The following is an 18754-nucleotide window of genomic DNA, read 5'->3' as shown; positions in this document are numbered from 1 at the left end:
CTTTACAATGTATTGCAGGTAAACTGACATGACAAATGGGAATGGGATCTGAATGAGATACAAAGGATTAGACTGAAGCCAGAAAACTCAAGGGAAATTGTTACAGAAGCTATTGAGGACAAGAAGAAGGAGAAAGAAACATTTGGTAGTAGGAGAGTCAATTGTGAGCCTGGAGAATAGCCATCCTTTTGTAAGGATGGAGCTAACAGAACAGTGATTATGATTGTGCCTAAAGCAAACATTCATGGTATTACTGAGATGTTTGACAATTTAGTCAGGGGAGCTCAAGATGAAAGCAAAACCTATTAGCACTCTGTGTGCTGCAGAGAAAAGGGAATGAATGGTATCTTATATTTATATCACACCTTTCATCCTGAAGGATCCCAAAGCACTCTGCATACCACATATGGAAGTGACTTCTACCTTTGCTGAAATATGGACGACAAGGGTGAAACATGCCAACTCTTTTAACATCGGAAACCAGCAACGTTGCACAGCTGCTCAGTAAAAAGGGAGAGACAGGTAGGCATGACTCAAAATGCAAAATAATAATTTGCTAGGCAAAGGAGTGAAATAGCAGACAAAAAATACGCAGTATTTTTAGAAGTCTTCATTGAACTGACAGAAAAAGACTGTAACCAGGATCCACGCCTTACTGACTCTGGGTGCTGCATAGACGCTGCAACGAGTAACGTTCTTGCTCCACGGAGTTTCCCAGCAAAAGCACTACAACACAAGACTAAAATCCAAGTAAATAAATTAGATTGAATTTAGACCCTTGTTAGCCTACCAGAACAAAAACTCTTAAATTCCTTTGGATTTTCTTGACAGAACACATGTATCTATCTACCACTTCTAAGGACTGTATTTCATTTTAGTTTACCCCTGGATATATTTTTAAACACATGCATTCACAGGAAGGAAAGAACAGCTAAAGGCAATCTGCTTTCTTCCTAAAAAAGAAAGAGGCAGGCAATTAATGAGAATTGCTCCATCAGTTTCATGTCATATTTGTCCTATTTGACTACTGAAATACTATGACACCCAAACCGCATGTTAGACATAAACCAATAGCTACAGATGTGCAGCTACTGTGGCCTCACATGCTGATAATCTTCACTCTCTAAACAGCCCTGCAAAACTAGTGCATATTTTACAAGATCAGGCAGTGAATTTTCCCTTCCTATTTTATCATAATGATATTCAAGAATATCTAGCAAGCTTTTATTTGCTGTAGGGAAGAGAGGCAGCATTTTCTAGGTCATTTTAAGAATAACTTTAGGCAGCGAGGAATTACGGGTTGAAAAGGCAGAGTGATGACAACTGAGTTGATGTTAATCATAATCCCCAGGTAGGTGTATTTATGAAAAAGTGTATGACAGCTGATAAATGCAGCAGCTTTTATCTGCATCCCATCAAACTCTCATTAAAATACAATAGAATTCCAAGCCAATCTTGTCTTATATTTCCCCCTGATAAGCTGCAGATTAACACAAGTTTTGTGGAAGGAAAACTTCCTGGCCAAAGCGTACAAGATATGAGAAGTTGTGGGAAATGTAATTTTAAACACAAAAGGCATAAATCCTCCTACTAATTGAGATAAAAACCTGGGAAATTCCACTTTTATTTATGAATTGCAATGATTAAAGAAAACGCTTAATGCAGTTCTGACATTTTGTAGTGTCAACAGGGAGATATTTTTTTTGCCTGTAGATGGTGCAGTAGGGCAGCAAAGTTACCAAGTTTGTCTTTAAACAAAGATTAAATTGGGTTTGAAAGCTAGTCATTACCAGATGTTCACAGTTTAGAAACATTTTTCCAGTTAAAAATTGTAGCAAGACTTCCACCCAACACAAAAATGTCAAGGAAACCCCAGAAAAGAAAGAAAACTCCACTTGGTCACACAGTGTTTTGTTGTCTTTAATTGATCAAGTGCCTTTCGTTTTGTTCATACAGTGATGGCAGTGTGCTTATTCAAACAGGCTTTAGGCACCAAACCAGAAAACAACAACCCCAAAACAATTATCAAGGCTAAAAGAGCCAATGTCCTGATCTTTCTCCATAAGCAGGAAATGGACTTTCAGGACTTCAGTCTGTCTCATGCCTGAGAGACTGGTGTTAAGTGCAAGAGAAACCATTTCCTTGTTAACCATCTTGATGCTGAGTAGCACAAGCTCAGGAATAAACCTACAACTCACTAATTCCACAAGAAATAGGCTAAGATGAAGGAAGCTGCCTGTTTATACAGATACCTTAAAAATAAGTACATTTTTTAAACAAGAACTAAACATCAATATTAGTATTTGTACTGCCTCAGCAGTGCTGTGACTGATCTACTGCATACTGCAAATTCAGGGGCTGGCCAGAAAACACTTGTGCAAAACTGCTTCTTGAATCCAGCATTATCCTCTCTTTACATGAGCAAGTTAAACTGACAATGGATTCTTAAAAAGTTTCTAGATTGGAAATGATGAAGTTCAGGTGCAAAGCTTGCATCCAAGTTTGAATGCAAACACTGCAGGGAGGAGGGACTATGGCCAGACTCATTAGAGTCTGGCTTGTAATACAGCGAAATTCTCATGCAATGTCATGACAGTAGGTGGTTTGCTGACAAAAATAATCAGCTGGTACACAGGGATCAACAGATGTTATTTTTTGCTGAATTATTCTCAGCTCAAATACTTCTGCAGTTGTGTACTATTGCTTTTATGTTTATTTGCAAATGTAATTATTTACTGAGGGAGTCTTGCTACCTTGCTTGTGTTGCCGTTTGGTCTAGCAGCTTTTGGAAAACCCTGGTAAATCAGCTCATGTCCAGCCAAGACAAAAGACCTCCATTCCCTCGATCAAACATGGGCATGTCAAGGAGCCAGGCTTTCTAATGGTATGCATTAGGCTCCAGGACCAAAGAATGAAAGGGGAGGAAAATATACAGGAGGTCCTAGAAATACCCACCCCTGCCAAGAGGAGTCTGAGGCACCATGAATGCCACACCAAAGGATTTTTTGAGAGATGTAAGGATAAACAATAGACTCCACTGTCAGAAAGCCCCTTTCCTATTAAGTTTTGTGATGTTGTTGGCTAGGAAAAGGATGACGAAGAAGTGACTGTATGGGCCATCAGGTAATGTGCGTACAAGACAAAACCTTGAGAGAACAGAGGAGGAGCTTGAACAGAGAGCATGAAGCTGTGCCAGTCTGAATATACCCCATGATGAGAATTGAGAATTCCTTTTTGGTTACACTAACAACCCTAAAAATGACCCTCTGCATGACTGGCCACGAGGACTTCACAACTGAAGGCCAAACTTCATCATGCTTTGGTGGGAAAAAAGTCTCACTAATGCTGATGGGAATGAGTTCACTCTATTTCGCTCTTTGAAGTCAACTTGCTATAGATGCCAAATTATGTAGGCTATGGCACTTCATCACTTGTCTCTGATGAGTTCACAGCCTGTTTCTCCCTGTTAATGTTACCAAGTAGGGACAACTCCACCAAAGTCAGTAGGGGTTGGGATTTACTGCTATAAAGCCAGTGTCAGATCCTAATGAGAGCTCTGATATGAAACTTGGATATGATTTTGCTTCATCCCTGAATTTGTCTTTCTGTGCTTTCCTCTTACATACATGAGTTTTCACAATGCTCATGACCACAGATAAAGTATTTATTTATGGAATTTTTAAAGTCCCTAGAGATCTTGCAAGGGAAGATACTCTGTAAAGAGAATGCAATGCTTAAATCCACTGAATCACAAAGCGGCTCAAGCAAAGTCAGCCACAGCAGGCTGCCCAGGACTCTGTCTAGTTAGGTTTTGAATGTCTCCATTTAAACAGACTTCACAACCTTCCTGGGCAACATGTACCAGTGTTCCACCACCCTCACAGGGAAAAACAGGGTTCTTTTAGGATCAGGTAGAATTTCACATGTTTCTGTTTGCCCCCATTGCTTTTCATTCTACCAGTGGGCACCACTGAGGAGAGGCTGGCTCTGTACACAAAGCTCTGTAGCAGCAAGAGAATACCTGTTCTGTCTTGTGAGACAGTTTAAAATTTCCATGGAGATAATCTTACTTTCTTTTACAGCATGTGGGACTTGGATATCATTTACAGAAATATCAGGTCACAAGGGGTAGTGTATAATTGATTTTGTCCCATTTAAACTAAGTCCAGAGACCCTTTTCATAACAGTAAAGCTCTATCTCAAACCAAACTGGACCAGTGCACGGCTATAAGGTCTGCCATGTAATGGTGCATAATTAATCAGTTAGCATCCCATGAGACAGTCTGAGGATAGTTCAGGGAGCAACATCAGAATTCCTCCAACATTCAATACAAGTGAAACCCCTTGAAGTTCACATATGGCATCTAAATGGATTTTACGTGTACAAAGTACTCTGTCTCTTGTCCTGCAGGGGCAGAACCTCCAGGGATGGGGCTTCTACCACCTCCCTGGGCAACCTGTTCCAGTGTCTCACCACCCTTATGGTGAAGAATCTCTTCTTAACATGCAATCTGAGTCTACCTATTTCTATTTTTGTTCCATTCCCCCTAGTCCTATCATTACCTGACACCCTAAAAAGTCCTTCACCAGCTTTCTTGTAGACCCCCCTCAGATGCTGGAAGGCCCCAATAAGGCCTCCTTGGAGCCTTCTCTTCTCCAAACTGAACAACTCCAACTCTCTCAGCCTGTCCTCATAGGAGAGGTGCTCCAGACCTCTGATCATCCTCATGGCCTTTCTCTAGACACACATGTCCATGTCCTTCTTGTAATAGGGGCTCCAGAACTGGACACAGTACTCCAGGTGGAGTCTCACAAGAGTGGTGCAGAGGGGAAGAATCACCTCTCTTGACCTGCTGGCCACACTTCTCTTGATGCAGTCCAGGATACAGTTGGCTTTCTGGGTTCCAAGTGTACACTGGTGGCTCATACTGAGCCTGGACACATTCTTGTGTGACCTTCTCTGGGGGATGCTGCTCTTGCATGGGGGTTGGGCCAGATGATCTTTCGAGGTACTTTCTAACTGTTAACGTTCTGTGATTCTGTGATTGGGTTGGTCTATTTTATTTATCACAACAGACTCTAAATGTGTTTCATAAGCCAAGAAAGATCAGAGTCCAACTGATCATTAATTGCTGTGACTACTTACAATTAGCATTTGAAACCTGCTAAGTACATTTTACAATAAGGGTGGAGAAGCCCTAGCACCGGTTGCCCAGGGAGGTGGTAGAAAGGCCATCCCTGGAAACATTCAAGGTCAGGCTGGATGGGGCTGCGAGCAACATGATTTAATTGAAGCTTATGCTTACTGGTGGACCCTAAGACCTTTGAATTTAATGAAAATATTTATGGCATATGAGTCTCTTCATACAAGTGATCTTCATGGATGTGGCGTGGCTAAAGTCTGCTTGACATAGCTCTGCAAGTCAAGGGTGTCAGCCCCACTCCTCCCATTTCTGGTGGCTATCAATGCCAGCAAAAGCCCTAGTGTAGATGCTGTAACACAAATGATAGTTGAGAGAATCCCCCTTATCTCCACCACCAAAAGAAATCTTCTGCTTGCACTTGCAGTGTTTGCTGAGTTAGGTCTCTTGATCTTTCTACTGGGAAATGCTATTCAGTGTAGGCAAGGTCCAAATTCAAACTGAATAATAAAAGTGATTTAAATTTCTTGTAAGAAAACCAAGGCTCTTTTCCCAAATGCACTGCTTCTCCTTGACAGTGAAAGATCATCACATGTCCTGCAGCATGTTTTTCTTTCCAGATATGGGATTGTACTGGGAAGTTGTGACACACAGTTTGCAGGAACACTTGCCAGCTGAGCAATGCTTTCACTACTGCTCACCACACTCCTTAAACATGCATGCTAATTATGTTACAGGCTGCCTGCATGGAGCTATATGAGGCTATAGCATTTTCCTAGGAACCACAGTGAAGCAGTCAGTGTGTACCTTCAATTTTGTCAGCTGTGCATATGCTGTGACCAGTTTCTGTTGATAATTCATGACAACCTCACTAAGTGTTCACCCTAGAGGTGTTTCTGGTGCTTAGAAGTGCTCATATTTCAAGGTTATCACTGAATGCTTTTCAGCAGCAAGGAGCTGGTAAGGAAATGTTCTTATTTAAATTAGAAGAAAACTAAGCTTGTATAAACAAGGGTGTTTTTAATGCTATAATACAATGAACCTGGTATTCCACAAATGGCTGACCTCTGGCTGGCTTTCATGTTCTGATCACAACCCTTTAAGCCATTTAAGTTTAGTCAGTATTCAGTCCACTTCATTGTCCTTTGAAGACATTATGGGAGTCTGTTAAAAGCCCTGCCAAAGCAAAAATAAACAATATCCATTGCTCTCCCCTCATCCTCTAAATCAATCATTTCATCATAGAAGGTAATCAGGGTAGCTGAGCATGATTTTGTCTTTGTAAATTCATGACAACTACTTCCAGTCATCTTCTTAGCCTTCATAGAGTTACAAATGGTTTCCAGGATTATTTGTTTCATCACCTTCTCAGGCATCAAAGTGAGGCTGACTGGCCTATAGTTACCCAGACCCTTCTTCTTTCCTGCTCTTCTAAAAGACAGATATTTTCTTTTTGTAGTCCTCAGGAAGCACACACACACACCCCCTTCTCCAAAACTGATCCTGTTCTTCTGAGGGTAGGTCTTCACTGCTTCTGTTCCCCATGAGTCTCAGAGGCCTGGGATTCCTGCAGCAAATATTACCAGCAAAGACCAAGGTGAAGACACCAATGAATACCTCTGCCTCTTCCATGTCTTTTGTCACCACATCTCACTGGTGAACTCATTTCTGTTATGAAACACAACAGCATTTACAATTACATTGCAAGGACAACTATAACTCTTAGATAACCATAAAGTCAGATAGATACTTCTTGAGTCATGGTAGTAACTTTGTGCATTATTATGACCACTTCTCCCTCTTCTCAAAAAAAAACACCCAAGTTCAGGAAACTTCCAGAAGACCTATGAAGCTATGCTGGCACTGGTCTTTTCAGCTACAGTGGCTTATAAGTTCTCTTCTGAGTGCGTTTTTCCATCTGCTTTTAAATATAAGTCTAAACCAATGAAGTAGAGAAAAGAACAGGTCTGAAGGAAAGTAGATGTAATAATTTACATGTGTTAATTTCTGAGATCAGTGATAGCTCATCTGCACTTAAAGGATAAATACTAAAACTACAGCCTAGTTGAACCACTCTTTCTTCCATAGCACAAAGAGATACTATGGGATCACTGCAGGTATAAAGAGAAATAGCAAAGATACAGAGCAAGGTGATCATCCTCAGTGACCTGGATGAAGGGACAGAGCAAGTTTGCTGATCATTCAAAATTGGCAGGAGTGGCTGGTAACACCACAGGTCTGTCCTGCCATTCAGTGAGCCCTGGACACACAAAATTCTTGGGTGGAGAGGAATCTAATGAAGTTGAACAGGGGTGAGTGTAGGCACCTAGGGAGGGAAAAATCCCATGCACCAGTACAGATAAGGGTACTGGGAAGCAGCTCTGCAGAGAAGACTCTTGGAGGCCTGGTGCATAACAAGTTAATCATGAGCCAGCAATGTTTTCCTGTGACCCTGAAGGCCAATGGTATTCTGGGGTGCATTTAGAGCATAGCTAGCAGGTCTAGGGGGGTTCTCCTCCCCCTCTACTCTGCCCTAGTGAGGCCACATCTGGAATATTGTGTCCAGTTCTGAGCTCCCCAGCTCAAAAGAGGCAGAGAACTACTGGATAGAGTCCAGTGGAGGGCTACAAAGACGGTAAGGAGGCTGGAGCATATCTCTGATAAAGTATTGATGAGAGATTTGGGTTTTTTAGCTTGGAGAAGACTTGAGAAGGGATCTTATTAATTTATTAATGCTTACCAATATCTAGAGGCTAAACATCAGGAGGATGGAGCTGGGCACTTTTCAGTGGTGTCCCATGACAGAACAAGGGGCAATAGGTACAAACTAAAAGAGAGGAAGGTCTATCTGAACCTGAGGAAAAACTTCTTTCCTGTGAGGATGGCAGAGCAGTGGAACAGGCTGCCCAGAGAAGTTGGGGAGTCTCCTTCTCTGGAGATGTTAAAAACACTCCTGGACATGATCATTGGAAACCTGCTCTTGGTGAATCTTCTTTAGCAGAGGGGTCAGACTAGATGATCTCCAAAGAGATCTCCAGAACTCCTACCATCCTGTGATTCTGTGATTTTGCCATCTTCCTTTCTTACTATGATATTAATGTGATTACTGATCATGTCCTTTCCACTATCTCTACTTCAGACAGGAAAGACAGAGCTGGTTCAGCAAAAAACCTGAATATTAATGACAGAAAATGTATCTTGAAGTAAGAAACCAGAAGATTTTGTAAATTTTCAAGACTACCAGAGCAGATCTGAGAGATCCAACTAGTCTGTTGGTGTATGTACACAGGGAAAATATTGGGTATCAGCAGATACTGTAATCTACAGAAAAAATAGCACAGGGAGTTCTGTGAGTGGAAACTAAAATAAAAACACCTAAAATGAAAACCAGCACCAGGCAGGATTTTCTGGGACATACAAGTATGCTAGCCTCCATCTCCTACTCCCCACGACAGTGCTGACCTTTTGCATTCACAGTGTAGTTGCAGTTGCTTCTTTCTTTCTTCCTTCTCAGCATCACATGCCTGCCATGAGGGCAAAGAGAAGACATGGTGCCAGGCACAGACAGAAGGCATTTGTTTTTAGTCCATTCTCAGTTCTCTGCTACAGGCATGCTACTCTCACAGAACCCATTCCCATCAGTAATCTTTGCTCCTGAACAAAATGTTACTTTATTATTGAATAGTAAATGATGGAAGATTGTTATATTGTTGAAGCTGGTAGAGAAACCACCAAGAGAATGGCCTCTGTCAAGCAGGTGAGAGTAATGATAAATTTCACCTGAGTATTTCTGTGAGAAATACCCATGGTGCCAAGGCTTTCTGACAACCAGATTCAAGGTCTCTCAACCTGGACATTCAAAACTGCAAGCATTCAAAGGCCCTGCTGGCTGTGTAAAGCCTAGACCTCATGCTTGGTCATACTGAATTATCTTGGTAGTCTTGGACAAGGAGGTGTAAAAGAGCTCTGTTGGAGGCAGGGTGTTGACCAGACATGCAGCTTTTAGATAAAGAGAGCACTGCCCCATCCTGCAATGTGTCTGAGGAAGGGAAGCCAGCCATGCTCCTGTGCTTCAGCTTCCAGTCACTGACAACACTTAACTCACGTGTCTTCCAAAGACAATCCACTGACTTTATAATTAAAGAGACTTTAAGGCTCAAAGCTCCTGTGAGTCATCTCATGATACCTGGTAACCCTGCACTGACCCCTGTGCCAACAGATGGAGATGGACTCTGTGTGTAACCCTGTTGCTATGGGGGTTTTGTGACTACACATGGAACAATGGCTAGTCATTGAAAACAGATCATATGAAGTAACACATAAGGTTCTGCTGTGCTGTGGAGGGGGAAAAACTCCCCCCAAAACCAACAAACCAACAAGCTTCCTGTTGCTTTTCTATTTGTACTAAAATAGGAAATTACTGTGCAGAGGCAGTTTCAGGTGGCTGGTGCTGTGACTGCTCTGCTTTGAGCAAGCAGCTGCACATTTCTCACTGTTTCCAACTCCAGAAACATATGCCAGCCCTTTGCTCTGCAGATGGGGAACCAGCTAGGAGGATTCATGGAGCTGGTCAACTCTTGGTTTTAACTGAGGACAACTGGCAAGGGGGAGGGGGGCAGGTCTGGGCTCAGCACCTCGGAAAGTCTTATTCCCAGCCCACGGAGACCAAAGCAGGGACTTTTATAGGGTTAGAGACAAAGGTTTGGACCGTGCCTCAGCCGCCTGAAAAATGCTGGGGAGCGTCTCCAGCCGCTGCCGGTGCGGTCGCCTCAGGGCTGTCCCCGCGGGTCACAACCGTTGCCGGGGGTGGAGGAAGCGGGAAGCGAGAGAGGGACAAGGAACATGTCAGCTCAACCCCGCAGCAGCTACCCGACAGCGCCAAGCTCGCGCGGCGGCGGGCCCGGCAGCCGCCCGCTCGCTCACATGGAGGCGCCATTTCCTCTGCCCTTGCTTTGCCCTTAATGCCGCTATGCCGCCAGCGGTGGCCGGGCCCGCGCCGCGCCTCGCCTCGCACTGGCGGGCGCCGCGTCTCATTCTCCCTCTTCCCCTCAGCCACACAGAACGGCCAGGCCGATGGAGAAGCAGGGGTGGCTGCGGCGGGAAAAGGGGTAGGTGAGAACCGGCCACTCAGCTAAACGCAACCCTCTCCTAATAAAGCGATGGGGCACGGGCCGCGGCGTCGCGATCCCCGCGCCCTATAAATAGGCTCTGTGCGCGGCCCGCGGGCTTTGGCCGGCGCGGCTCTGCAGGCGGCGCGGTGCAGTGGAGCGGAGCGAGAGCAGCGGGGCCACCACTGCTGCCGCCAGGAGAGTCCCGGTCCCCGCACCTCAGCAAGATGCCCCGGGTAGATGCAGACCTCAAACTGGACTTTAAAGATGTCCTTCTCAGACCTAAAAGAAGCAGCCTCAAAAGCAGATCAGAGGTGGGGGCACTTAAACCCAGCATGCTTTTTCTCCGCTCTCAGCGCCTGGCTTCCTTAACCCTCCTTCCCTCCCTGCTTTATTTTTATTCCTCAGTCTAACGTAACAATGCCCTCCCCGATCGAAACGCTCTTACGTGGCGGGACAGATGCCGCTGCTCCGCGGAGGAGGGGAGGATGGGGCTGGGGTTACGGAGCCTGCGGCGTGCCCACCCCCCAAGCCCCCCCGCCTTGGAGAGGCGAAACCCGGCTGAGCAAGAGGCGGCGGGCGCCGCAAACCGGTGCTGCGCTGTCCGCTCCTGCTCCTTTTGCCAAAAGAAAAAGAAAAAAAAAAAAAACAACGAAAAAAAGTGGTGGGGGGGGGTGGGGGTTAAGGAGGATTTTTTGCTTCTAACAGGTGCCTTTGCGGATTTCAGTGGCTCAAAGTGGGGGGGTGGCCTCCGGTTTCCGTGAGGGCAGCGATGAACCGAGCGCGCTCTCCGGTGCTGGGGTGGGGGGGTGCCTGCTTACGCGCTCCGCAGCTCGGTCCGGCAGAATGCTGGTGGGTGCGGGCCGGCTGGCATCTTTTACCTCAGCTTCGGGGACTGTGGGCAGTGCTTTACAGACTAACCAACGTTCTCGTTGTGAAAAATAATAGTACTTAAAAAAAAAACCAAAACTGAAGATGCTGTGGAGTGCTTCCCACGGCACAGAACGCCCCGGGCTGGGATCCCGGCTGGGGCGGTCGGGTTCATGGCAGCTTCACTCGCAGTAACCCCGCCGCGACCTGCCTCCCGTTGCTTAGGGACCTAAGTGGTAAAAGCCCAGCCGTAGTCCTCAGGCACTCCTGCCTGAGGCTCTTCGTCCCTGCTGGCCCTGGGCCACTACTAGCCAGGATATTGCTGTACTTACTTCTCAGGAGAGATCAAGACCCCGTGAAATCCCATGGGGGTTGCCTCTACCGAAAAAAAAAAACCCCAACAATAAAATGGCTGCCTCAGTGCCTTCTTGTTTACCTCATGTAACCTCAAGGTTAACCAAAGATTTAGTTTGACTAATGAAGGAATTACCTCGTATTGGGGGATGGAAAGCAGATTAAACTTTCCTCCAGGAGGAGCAGAGTTATAAGAGGGGGAGACCAAGACAAATCAAGTGAGGTAGGAAGACAAGACTGGAAAGGGAAGCAGAGTGCCCATGTTTATTACAGGCCTATGGCCAGGGATTTTGAGGGCAACAGTTAAGCAAAATGTTTTTGCCATTATGAAGGTGTAAGGTTGCAGAGGCCCTCTCAGTAGAAAGGTAATCTCAGGCTAGGAATTTTTCTTTTACAAAAAACAGTGTCCTGATTGAATAACTCCTCATTATTTCCTTCTGTGCTTGGTGCTGATGAGGCCACACCTTGAGTACTGTGTTCAGTTTAGGGGCCCTCACAAGAAGACAGACACGAAGGTGCTGGAGCAAATCGAGAAGGGCAGGGATGCTGATGAAGGGTCTGGAGAACAGGTCTGAGGAGTGGCTGAGGGAACTGGGATTGTTTAGTCTGGAGGAAAGGAGGCTCAAGGGAGACCACCTTGGCCTTTACAACTCCCTGAAAGGAGGTTGTAGTGAGGTAGGAGTTGGTCTCCCTAGTAACAGGTGATAGAATGAGAGGTAATGGCCTCAGGTTGCATCAGGGGAGGTTTATGCTGAATATTAGAAGAGACTTCTTTACTGAAAGAGTTATCAAACACTGGAATAGGCTCCCCAGGGAGGTGGTTGGATCTCTGGAGGTGTTTAAAGGACTAATAGATGTGGTGGTGGTTTAGCACCAGACTTGGTAGTTAGGTGATGGTTGAACTTGATCTTAAAGATCTTTTACAACCAAGCCAATTCTGTGAATCTATGATCGTGTGAAGCCTGTAAGGCTCATAGGACTTTTCCAGCCATTTGCTTGGGGAATTGTGATGGCTTTTTAAAATTCACTGTGGTGGCCTGGCAAACTGGTGGAGCTGTGCTCCACCAAATGACACATGGCTCCTTCAAATGCAGTGTTGCATATATTTAGCTGTGTGCAGGCTGTGGAAAAAAGGCCTGCTGGGAAAGGAAAGTGATAGGAGGAACATGAGCTGATAGGGCAGGGTTGTAGCGGGTGGCTATGATGAACTGTTAAAAACATTTCACATGAGAAAAAGTGCATTTCATGGGGGGGGTCAGTGAAAGCCGATGAAGGTTAAGAAATTGGACACCATCACTGAGGCTGTAGCAACAGGAATAAACAGTTTCTGTGAGAGCCAGATCTGAAATGGACAGCCTCAGTCTGCTTCAAAACAAGAATATAAATAAGTAGTTCTGGCAGAGGAGCAGAGGCAGCATACTACAGTGCCTGTTACCCAGCAAGCTGCAGCTTTGAAGCTTATATCAGCAAGTGTCTGCTTCTCTGCTGTGAATGCCTTGTTTTGTGCAAGGATAGCTTTTTATGCAGTGACTAGGATTAAGTCAGCTTCTTAGAGAGGCAGTTTGAGGTGTCTGCAGCTCTTCTTGTATGTTTGCTGTGTTGGTCCTTGGTTTTGATTCCTTATGCTGCCTTAATTTCCCATGATTGCTTTCTCTTTTTGAAAAGATACCAGAAAATTTGAAGCTTGAATTCAAAAGTGATTCATGCAATGATTGGAGTGGGAGCAGCATTGTCTATCTGTGGGGTCTCAGTAGCCTGCTATTTTTGCCTTTGCTAGACTTGCTTCTGCAGGCAAGTGTTCTGTGGGAAGTCTAGTCATTAATTAAAACTTGTTAACTCAGGTAAGTCCAGGGAGCTTTAACAGAACAGCCAATGTCCTAGTACTTTTATATGTCACACGCCTAGGTTTATGGTTTTTCTTTCTAAATAAACTTTTACGGTTGTGGAGTGATGATCAGCAATCTTAGGGTCAGAAGTTATTTTCTCATAATGCATATAACAATAAGCTATGGATTAGCTGTTACCACTCAGGAAAGAGATGATCCCGAATCTTACTAGAAGAACTAAAGAAAACCACTTAACTTTGTGATGTTCCTTGCTGTGTTCACCATGAGTACACAGTTCTGGTGATCCCTCCAAGAGAACAGCAAAATGTGCTAAATTGGGTAGATAAAATGGCAGCTGGGATGATCGCAGTATTTACTGGTTTCCACATGAGGGAAAAAGTAAACATACTAGGACCTTTTAGTATGGAGAAGCAGCAGCTGTGGTGGACATGCTAGAAGTCTGTGAAGTGAGGACTGAAATGGAAAAGGTGAAACTGATAAGTGTCTGTTGATTGTCTCTCACAAAACAAGAACTAGGGAGCACTGAATGTTATTGTCAGGCAAAGGTCATAGTTTTTATACAGTATATAATTCATCTGTGGAATTTATTGCTATGGGATATTGGAGAGACTAAAGATGTGAGGGATTCTTTGTGAATGGCTGTTCAGCACAGTGGATTGGAGACCTTTTAAGGTCTCTAAATAGAAGTCTCTTGCAACCTGGTAAGGTAGGCTAGGGAAAGACGCTTTCAAGACCTGCCTCATTCTTATGTTCCCTTCCCAGACATAGCACTGGCTGTTTAGAGGGCATCACATAAACATCTCCAACCCAGTGTGCCATTTCTCCTGTGCTTACAAAACAAAATCCTCATTAGGGAAAGCCTCACAATTATCCCTCATAAATGCCTGCTGTTATGGAATTGCCAGTTGTGTACATAATTGCACGAGGTGCATCTGGCTAGAAGTCACACATGAGCATCTATAGTAAGTGGAGGTAAGAATCATTTCTTGTGTGTTGGCTGCAGCAGAAATTCCCATAAGAATGCTATGTCATCAGTGGTGGGTGGAGAATTGGGCCTCTCTGATAATAAATGGGAAGAGGGGTAAGTCTCCATTAAAGATGTATCTTAGCTTGTTCACCTCAGTGACCCTTCCATTATGAACTTACACAAAACAAGGAGCTCTTTTACAATACCTCGAGGCACTAAGTTCTTTCTCTTATACAGGTAATAAACCCTCCATCATAATAATCAATTAGAATGTAGCCTGCTACAGTGCTCAAAATCTGTTAAATTATTGAAGTCCTGTACCTTTTTATATGGCCTCCTTTCTGTTGATGGGTTTCAGTTCATTTCAGGTCTCTGAATGTTCCTGGATTAAAGCTGAAGTAAGAAGGAAAAAGCTATAAAAGATCCTTAATTTTCACTGTTACTAAAGAGACTAACCTAATACCTTAAGAGTTGTGCATTTCTTAAGAGTTATTTTCTCGTATTTCTCTATTGTAAGATGCTAAGTAGACCAGTAGGAACCAATCTGAATATGATACTACCTATTGTAAATGCAAGGAACAAAATGACTGTTGTTACCATGATCATTTGAGGATACTGGAGGAGAAATAACTTTGAAGGAGAAGGCTGATGCAGTTGTAGAGAAATGAGCTTGGAAACTAGCAGTCTTGTGGTTTAATAAGCTAAGGTATGATTGTTCATATTGTTTGGCAACTTGCTTTATTGTATTCTCATTTACAGTAAAGACTGAGACAAAGCCCTCTGTGCTCTGCAGACTGAGTTCCAGTTCTGAATTCAGTGGGGTTAGGATATCAGCTTGAGTTTCTCAGGCAGCCAAAGAACAACTGAGGATTACTTCTGTATAAAACAATCCACAGTCCTCATTGCCCCTTCTTACCTCTCCAACCCCTTCTGACCTGTTAATGAAAAAACAAATTATTCTCTATTCCTTTAGCAGGAGCATTCTGCAACACAGAAAACATTGTTTTACTTACTGATTTTTATTTGGAAGGCAGAAGTTGTAACACAATTAAGTGAGGTCATAGTGGAACGAAAAGAGGAAGATTGAGAAGCATGACTTGTTAGATTGCAATCAGTTACTTAAAGGAATGTGTCCCTATGTGTTGCAGGTTGACCTCACGCGCACCTTCACCTTCCGCAACTCCAAGCAGACATACACAGGAATTCCCATTATAGTGGCAAACATGGACACTGTGGGGACATTTGAAATGGCTGTGGTTATGGCAAAAGTAAGTCTGGATTCTCATTACTGCAACAATTGGGAAGCCACTGGGTGACAGTAAGCAGTCTTTTCTAATTGTTACCTGTGTTTGGTGGAGAGCAGGGGGGCGTGAATTAAAAAATCCAGAGCAAGAAGGTGTGGTTCCAGTGCAAAGCAGCTGTGCTTGTGCAGCAATACAGCTACCAGAGACAGGGCTCCACGTACAAGATGGAGACACTTACTGGGAAGCTTCCAGCTTTGATGTAGCTCAGATTCAGATGAAGCTTCTAGAGCTCAGTTTGTGAGGTCTTTATTGTGCTTCCCTTACAACAGTTTTGAAAGTGTTGATTACTGGATAAACCTGCAGCAGCCAGCACTCACTGGTTAATTGCCTCTGGCCTCAAGGCTCACCTTCAGAATATTGACCGTAACTTCAGGAAACACATCAGAAACCTGATCTCAAGGGGTTGGATAAGTGTGCTACTTTTCCTTTGGCAAACTCCTTGGAGGTGCCTGGTCTGTTAATTACTGTTTTCTTTCAAACAGGACAAGGCTATGCTTAAAATGGGAATTCCTAGTATCTTGTTACTCCACAGCTGAGGGAAAGATTACTAACTTGGACATTAATATCAGTTTCCTTATTTTCGCTAGCATGCAATGTTCACTGCAATTCACAAGCATTATTCTCTGGAAGAATGGAAACTGTTTGCTGCCAATCACCCAGAATGCCTTGAGGTACTTTTCATACTGTAAATTATTATGGCTTGTTGCTTTGTTCTGAGCTCATATACACTGGAGTCTCTTGTGAATACTGTTGTCAAGTGAGGTTTTTGGGGATTGAAGATATTTGTTGTTCTTAAATGCATCAAGGGAAGTGGTTTGTCCTGGTTTAAAAAGAATAGCTATGTGAGTCCATTATGAAAGTGCTTATATTAAGATGCAAAAAAGCAAAGTTTGTGTTTGCCTGGAATTGAAACAGAGAAATGTGCTGAGCAAATAAGAAGGAAATACTTGGTGATAGGTCTAACTGCTCTGCCTCTGTTGCTGTCGGGAGCTGTGGTAGTCCTGGTGAGAGAGAAGCCCAAGACCACAAATGCCAATAGCTTTGAGTAACCCACCCTCAAGCTGGCCCTGTGTGTCCTCATGCTAGGCAGAGTCTTAGCTATTAGGTATGAAGGTGGATGCAAAGCCTTCAGGCTGGAGGGGGCCAGGTTCTGGGCCCAAGCAGGGATGAGCACTGAAAGTTAGCACAGCATATCTGTCCTCCGTTTACATCCTTGCATTAGCGCTCACACTGTGTAACTACTAGCTGTGCTGCCCCGCTTGTTCACAGGGTCCTAGCCTGAGCCATTACAGAGAAACACCATTTACTAAATTCAAATACTGACTTTTTCATATCCTGATTTCTTCTGTGTCCTTCTGACAGGCCCCTGCTATTAGAAAAGGTGGTGTAAGAGCATTCCTGGCTGTCTCCCCTCCTCCTTGGAGTTCTGTACAGTTTTGAAACCTTTTTTGTACAGAAAAGAATACCACAAAGCTGTACTGCATCTTTACCTGTGGCACATTTTAGAATTACATTATGAAGTCTATTAATTACAGGATTGTCTGAAAGCAGCCTATCACATAGGATCATCAGGATTGTTAGTATGCCACTGTAGGGTAGAAAGTGGTCCCAGGAATATCCTGTCTCTGGACGCTTGGGCACTTAGAAGGTCTATTTGTGGTTCGTAATCACCGGAGTAGGTTCTCCTAGTGATTAAATACTGACTTGTTCTGTGACCTTGGATCTCTGCAGAGGTTTTGTGGGCCAACAGCTGTGGAAACTATTTTTCTGTTGGAAAGAACTTAAGGAGGATAAAGGAGGAAGCAATCTGCTTGTTTTGAATGGTAGCTGACCCTGCTTGATGAGAGAGTTCTACTATACAGTCTCCAGAGGTCCCTTTCAAACTCAACTGTTCTGTGATTCTGTAGATCACAGTAGTATCTGTTGAACTTAAAGGCCCAGATCCCACTCTCTGACAGTGCCCCAAATTTTGCCACTCTGTCTTCCTGGAAATATGCCAAGTTAGGGCTTCTCTTTCATTTGTGTTAATATGAAGATGGCTGAGCTGTCAGCCATCTCAGGTGATGATTATATTTGTCTGTGAGAATCCACTTGTGAATGAAGAGCTGATAAAATGATAATTTTACTTTGTTTTAAAGCCTTTAAACAAAACAAAAGTAACACTGATGTTCCCAGGAAGGTATTTATTTCATGTTAAGCAGTGTGATTTTCTCTAGTTTTCAGTACAAGTCCTCTCAAAACTATACAGAAAAAGACACACAAGGTGGGTGTTTATCCCAGTTTTCACAAACTGCTACTCCCTTTTGTTCTCCCTGTCTTTCTAGCATGTAGCAGCAAGCTCAGGTAGTGGAAAAGATGATTTGGACAAGTTGACAAGTATTCTAGAGGCCATTCCATCCATCAGGTACATCTGCCTGGATGTGGCAAATGGCTATTCTGAGCACTTCGTGAAGTTTGTGAAGTCTGTCCGTGCCCTGTTCCCACATCACACCATTATGGTAAGTGTGTAGACAGGATGGAGGGGGTGTGTGGGAGTTCTGTCCAGGAACAGGGCCCAGAGTTTAGCTGGTAGGCATCAGAAGCTCTGTGGTAGCTCCATCAGTTTTAGAAAAGGAAGACAGAAAGAACAAGTATGACTCAAACCTCTTGTCTTCCAGACACACACAAGTGGACAGGTACCCTTCTGGGAATACAGAGGGCAGCTTTATTCACCTACCCTTTCAACTCAGCAAGATGTTGACTCTCAGCCATATGACAATTGTTTAATAGTGTGTTGGCTTTGTCAGTCTTCCATTACTGATAATTTCTGTGGGACTGTTCAGTGTGTGCTCTGATAGAGCAGCTTGATGTTGGCAGGACAGGCTGAGTGGATCAGATGCTTTTCCTACTCACGTCCTTCTTGCCACACCAGGTGTGACCTCTGAGCATAAAGCATGTAGGCGTATTTTGGTGATTCCAAGGTGAGGTTTGCTGTGGGAATGCACTGATGTTTCGGGCTAGTTGAGGCCAGTAACTGTTTTCATCCATTAGATCACTGTGAAGACAACTGAACATAGACTAATGTTTGCCTATGATAAGTATCATAGAGTGTTATGTAATGAACAGGGTCATTAGGGAGCAAACAGTCAGTGCTGGTGCTTTTTATATCCTTTCTGTGATGTTG

At 44.0% G+C, this 18754-nt stretch overlaps 1 protein-coding gene across 2 annotated transcripts in view; it reads left to right on the top strand.

The window, feature by feature from the left end:
• Positions 1–10087: 10087 nt before the first annotated feature.
• Positions 10088–18754, top strand: part of GMPR (guanosine monophosphate reductase) — a 45019-nt gene continuing 36352 nt past the window's right edge. Inside the window, exons 1-4 of one of the 2 annotated variants that reach the window (XM_068160818.1) lie at positions 10088–10249; positions 15436–15555; positions 16179–16262; positions 17916–18089. In XM_068160818.1, the coding sequence (XP_068016919.1) occupies positions 10103–10249; positions 15436–15555; positions 16179–16262; positions 17916–18089 (525 nt within the window). In that variant the 5' untranslated portion in view covers positions 10088–10102. Of the gene's footprint in view, positions 10250–10307; positions 10564–15435; positions 15556–16178; positions 16263–17915; positions 18090–18754 lie in introns of those variants that run through there. The other variant, XM_068160819.1, reaches the window with a different exon arrangement.

Source organism: Melanerpes formicivorus, unplaced genomic scaffold, assembly GCF_026170545.1.
Source record: "Melanerpes formicivorus ecotype bairdi unplaced genomic scaffold, bMelFor1.0.p_v2 SCAF_53, whole genome shotgun sequence".
In the NCBI taxonomy this organism is placed as follows: domain Eukaryota; kingdom Metazoa; phylum Chordata; class Aves; order Piciformes; family Picidae; genus Melanerpes; species Melanerpes formicivorus.
The sequence above is the reverse complement of the archived record's forward strand: the minus strand, read 5'-3'. Positions and strand labels throughout refer to the sequence as shown.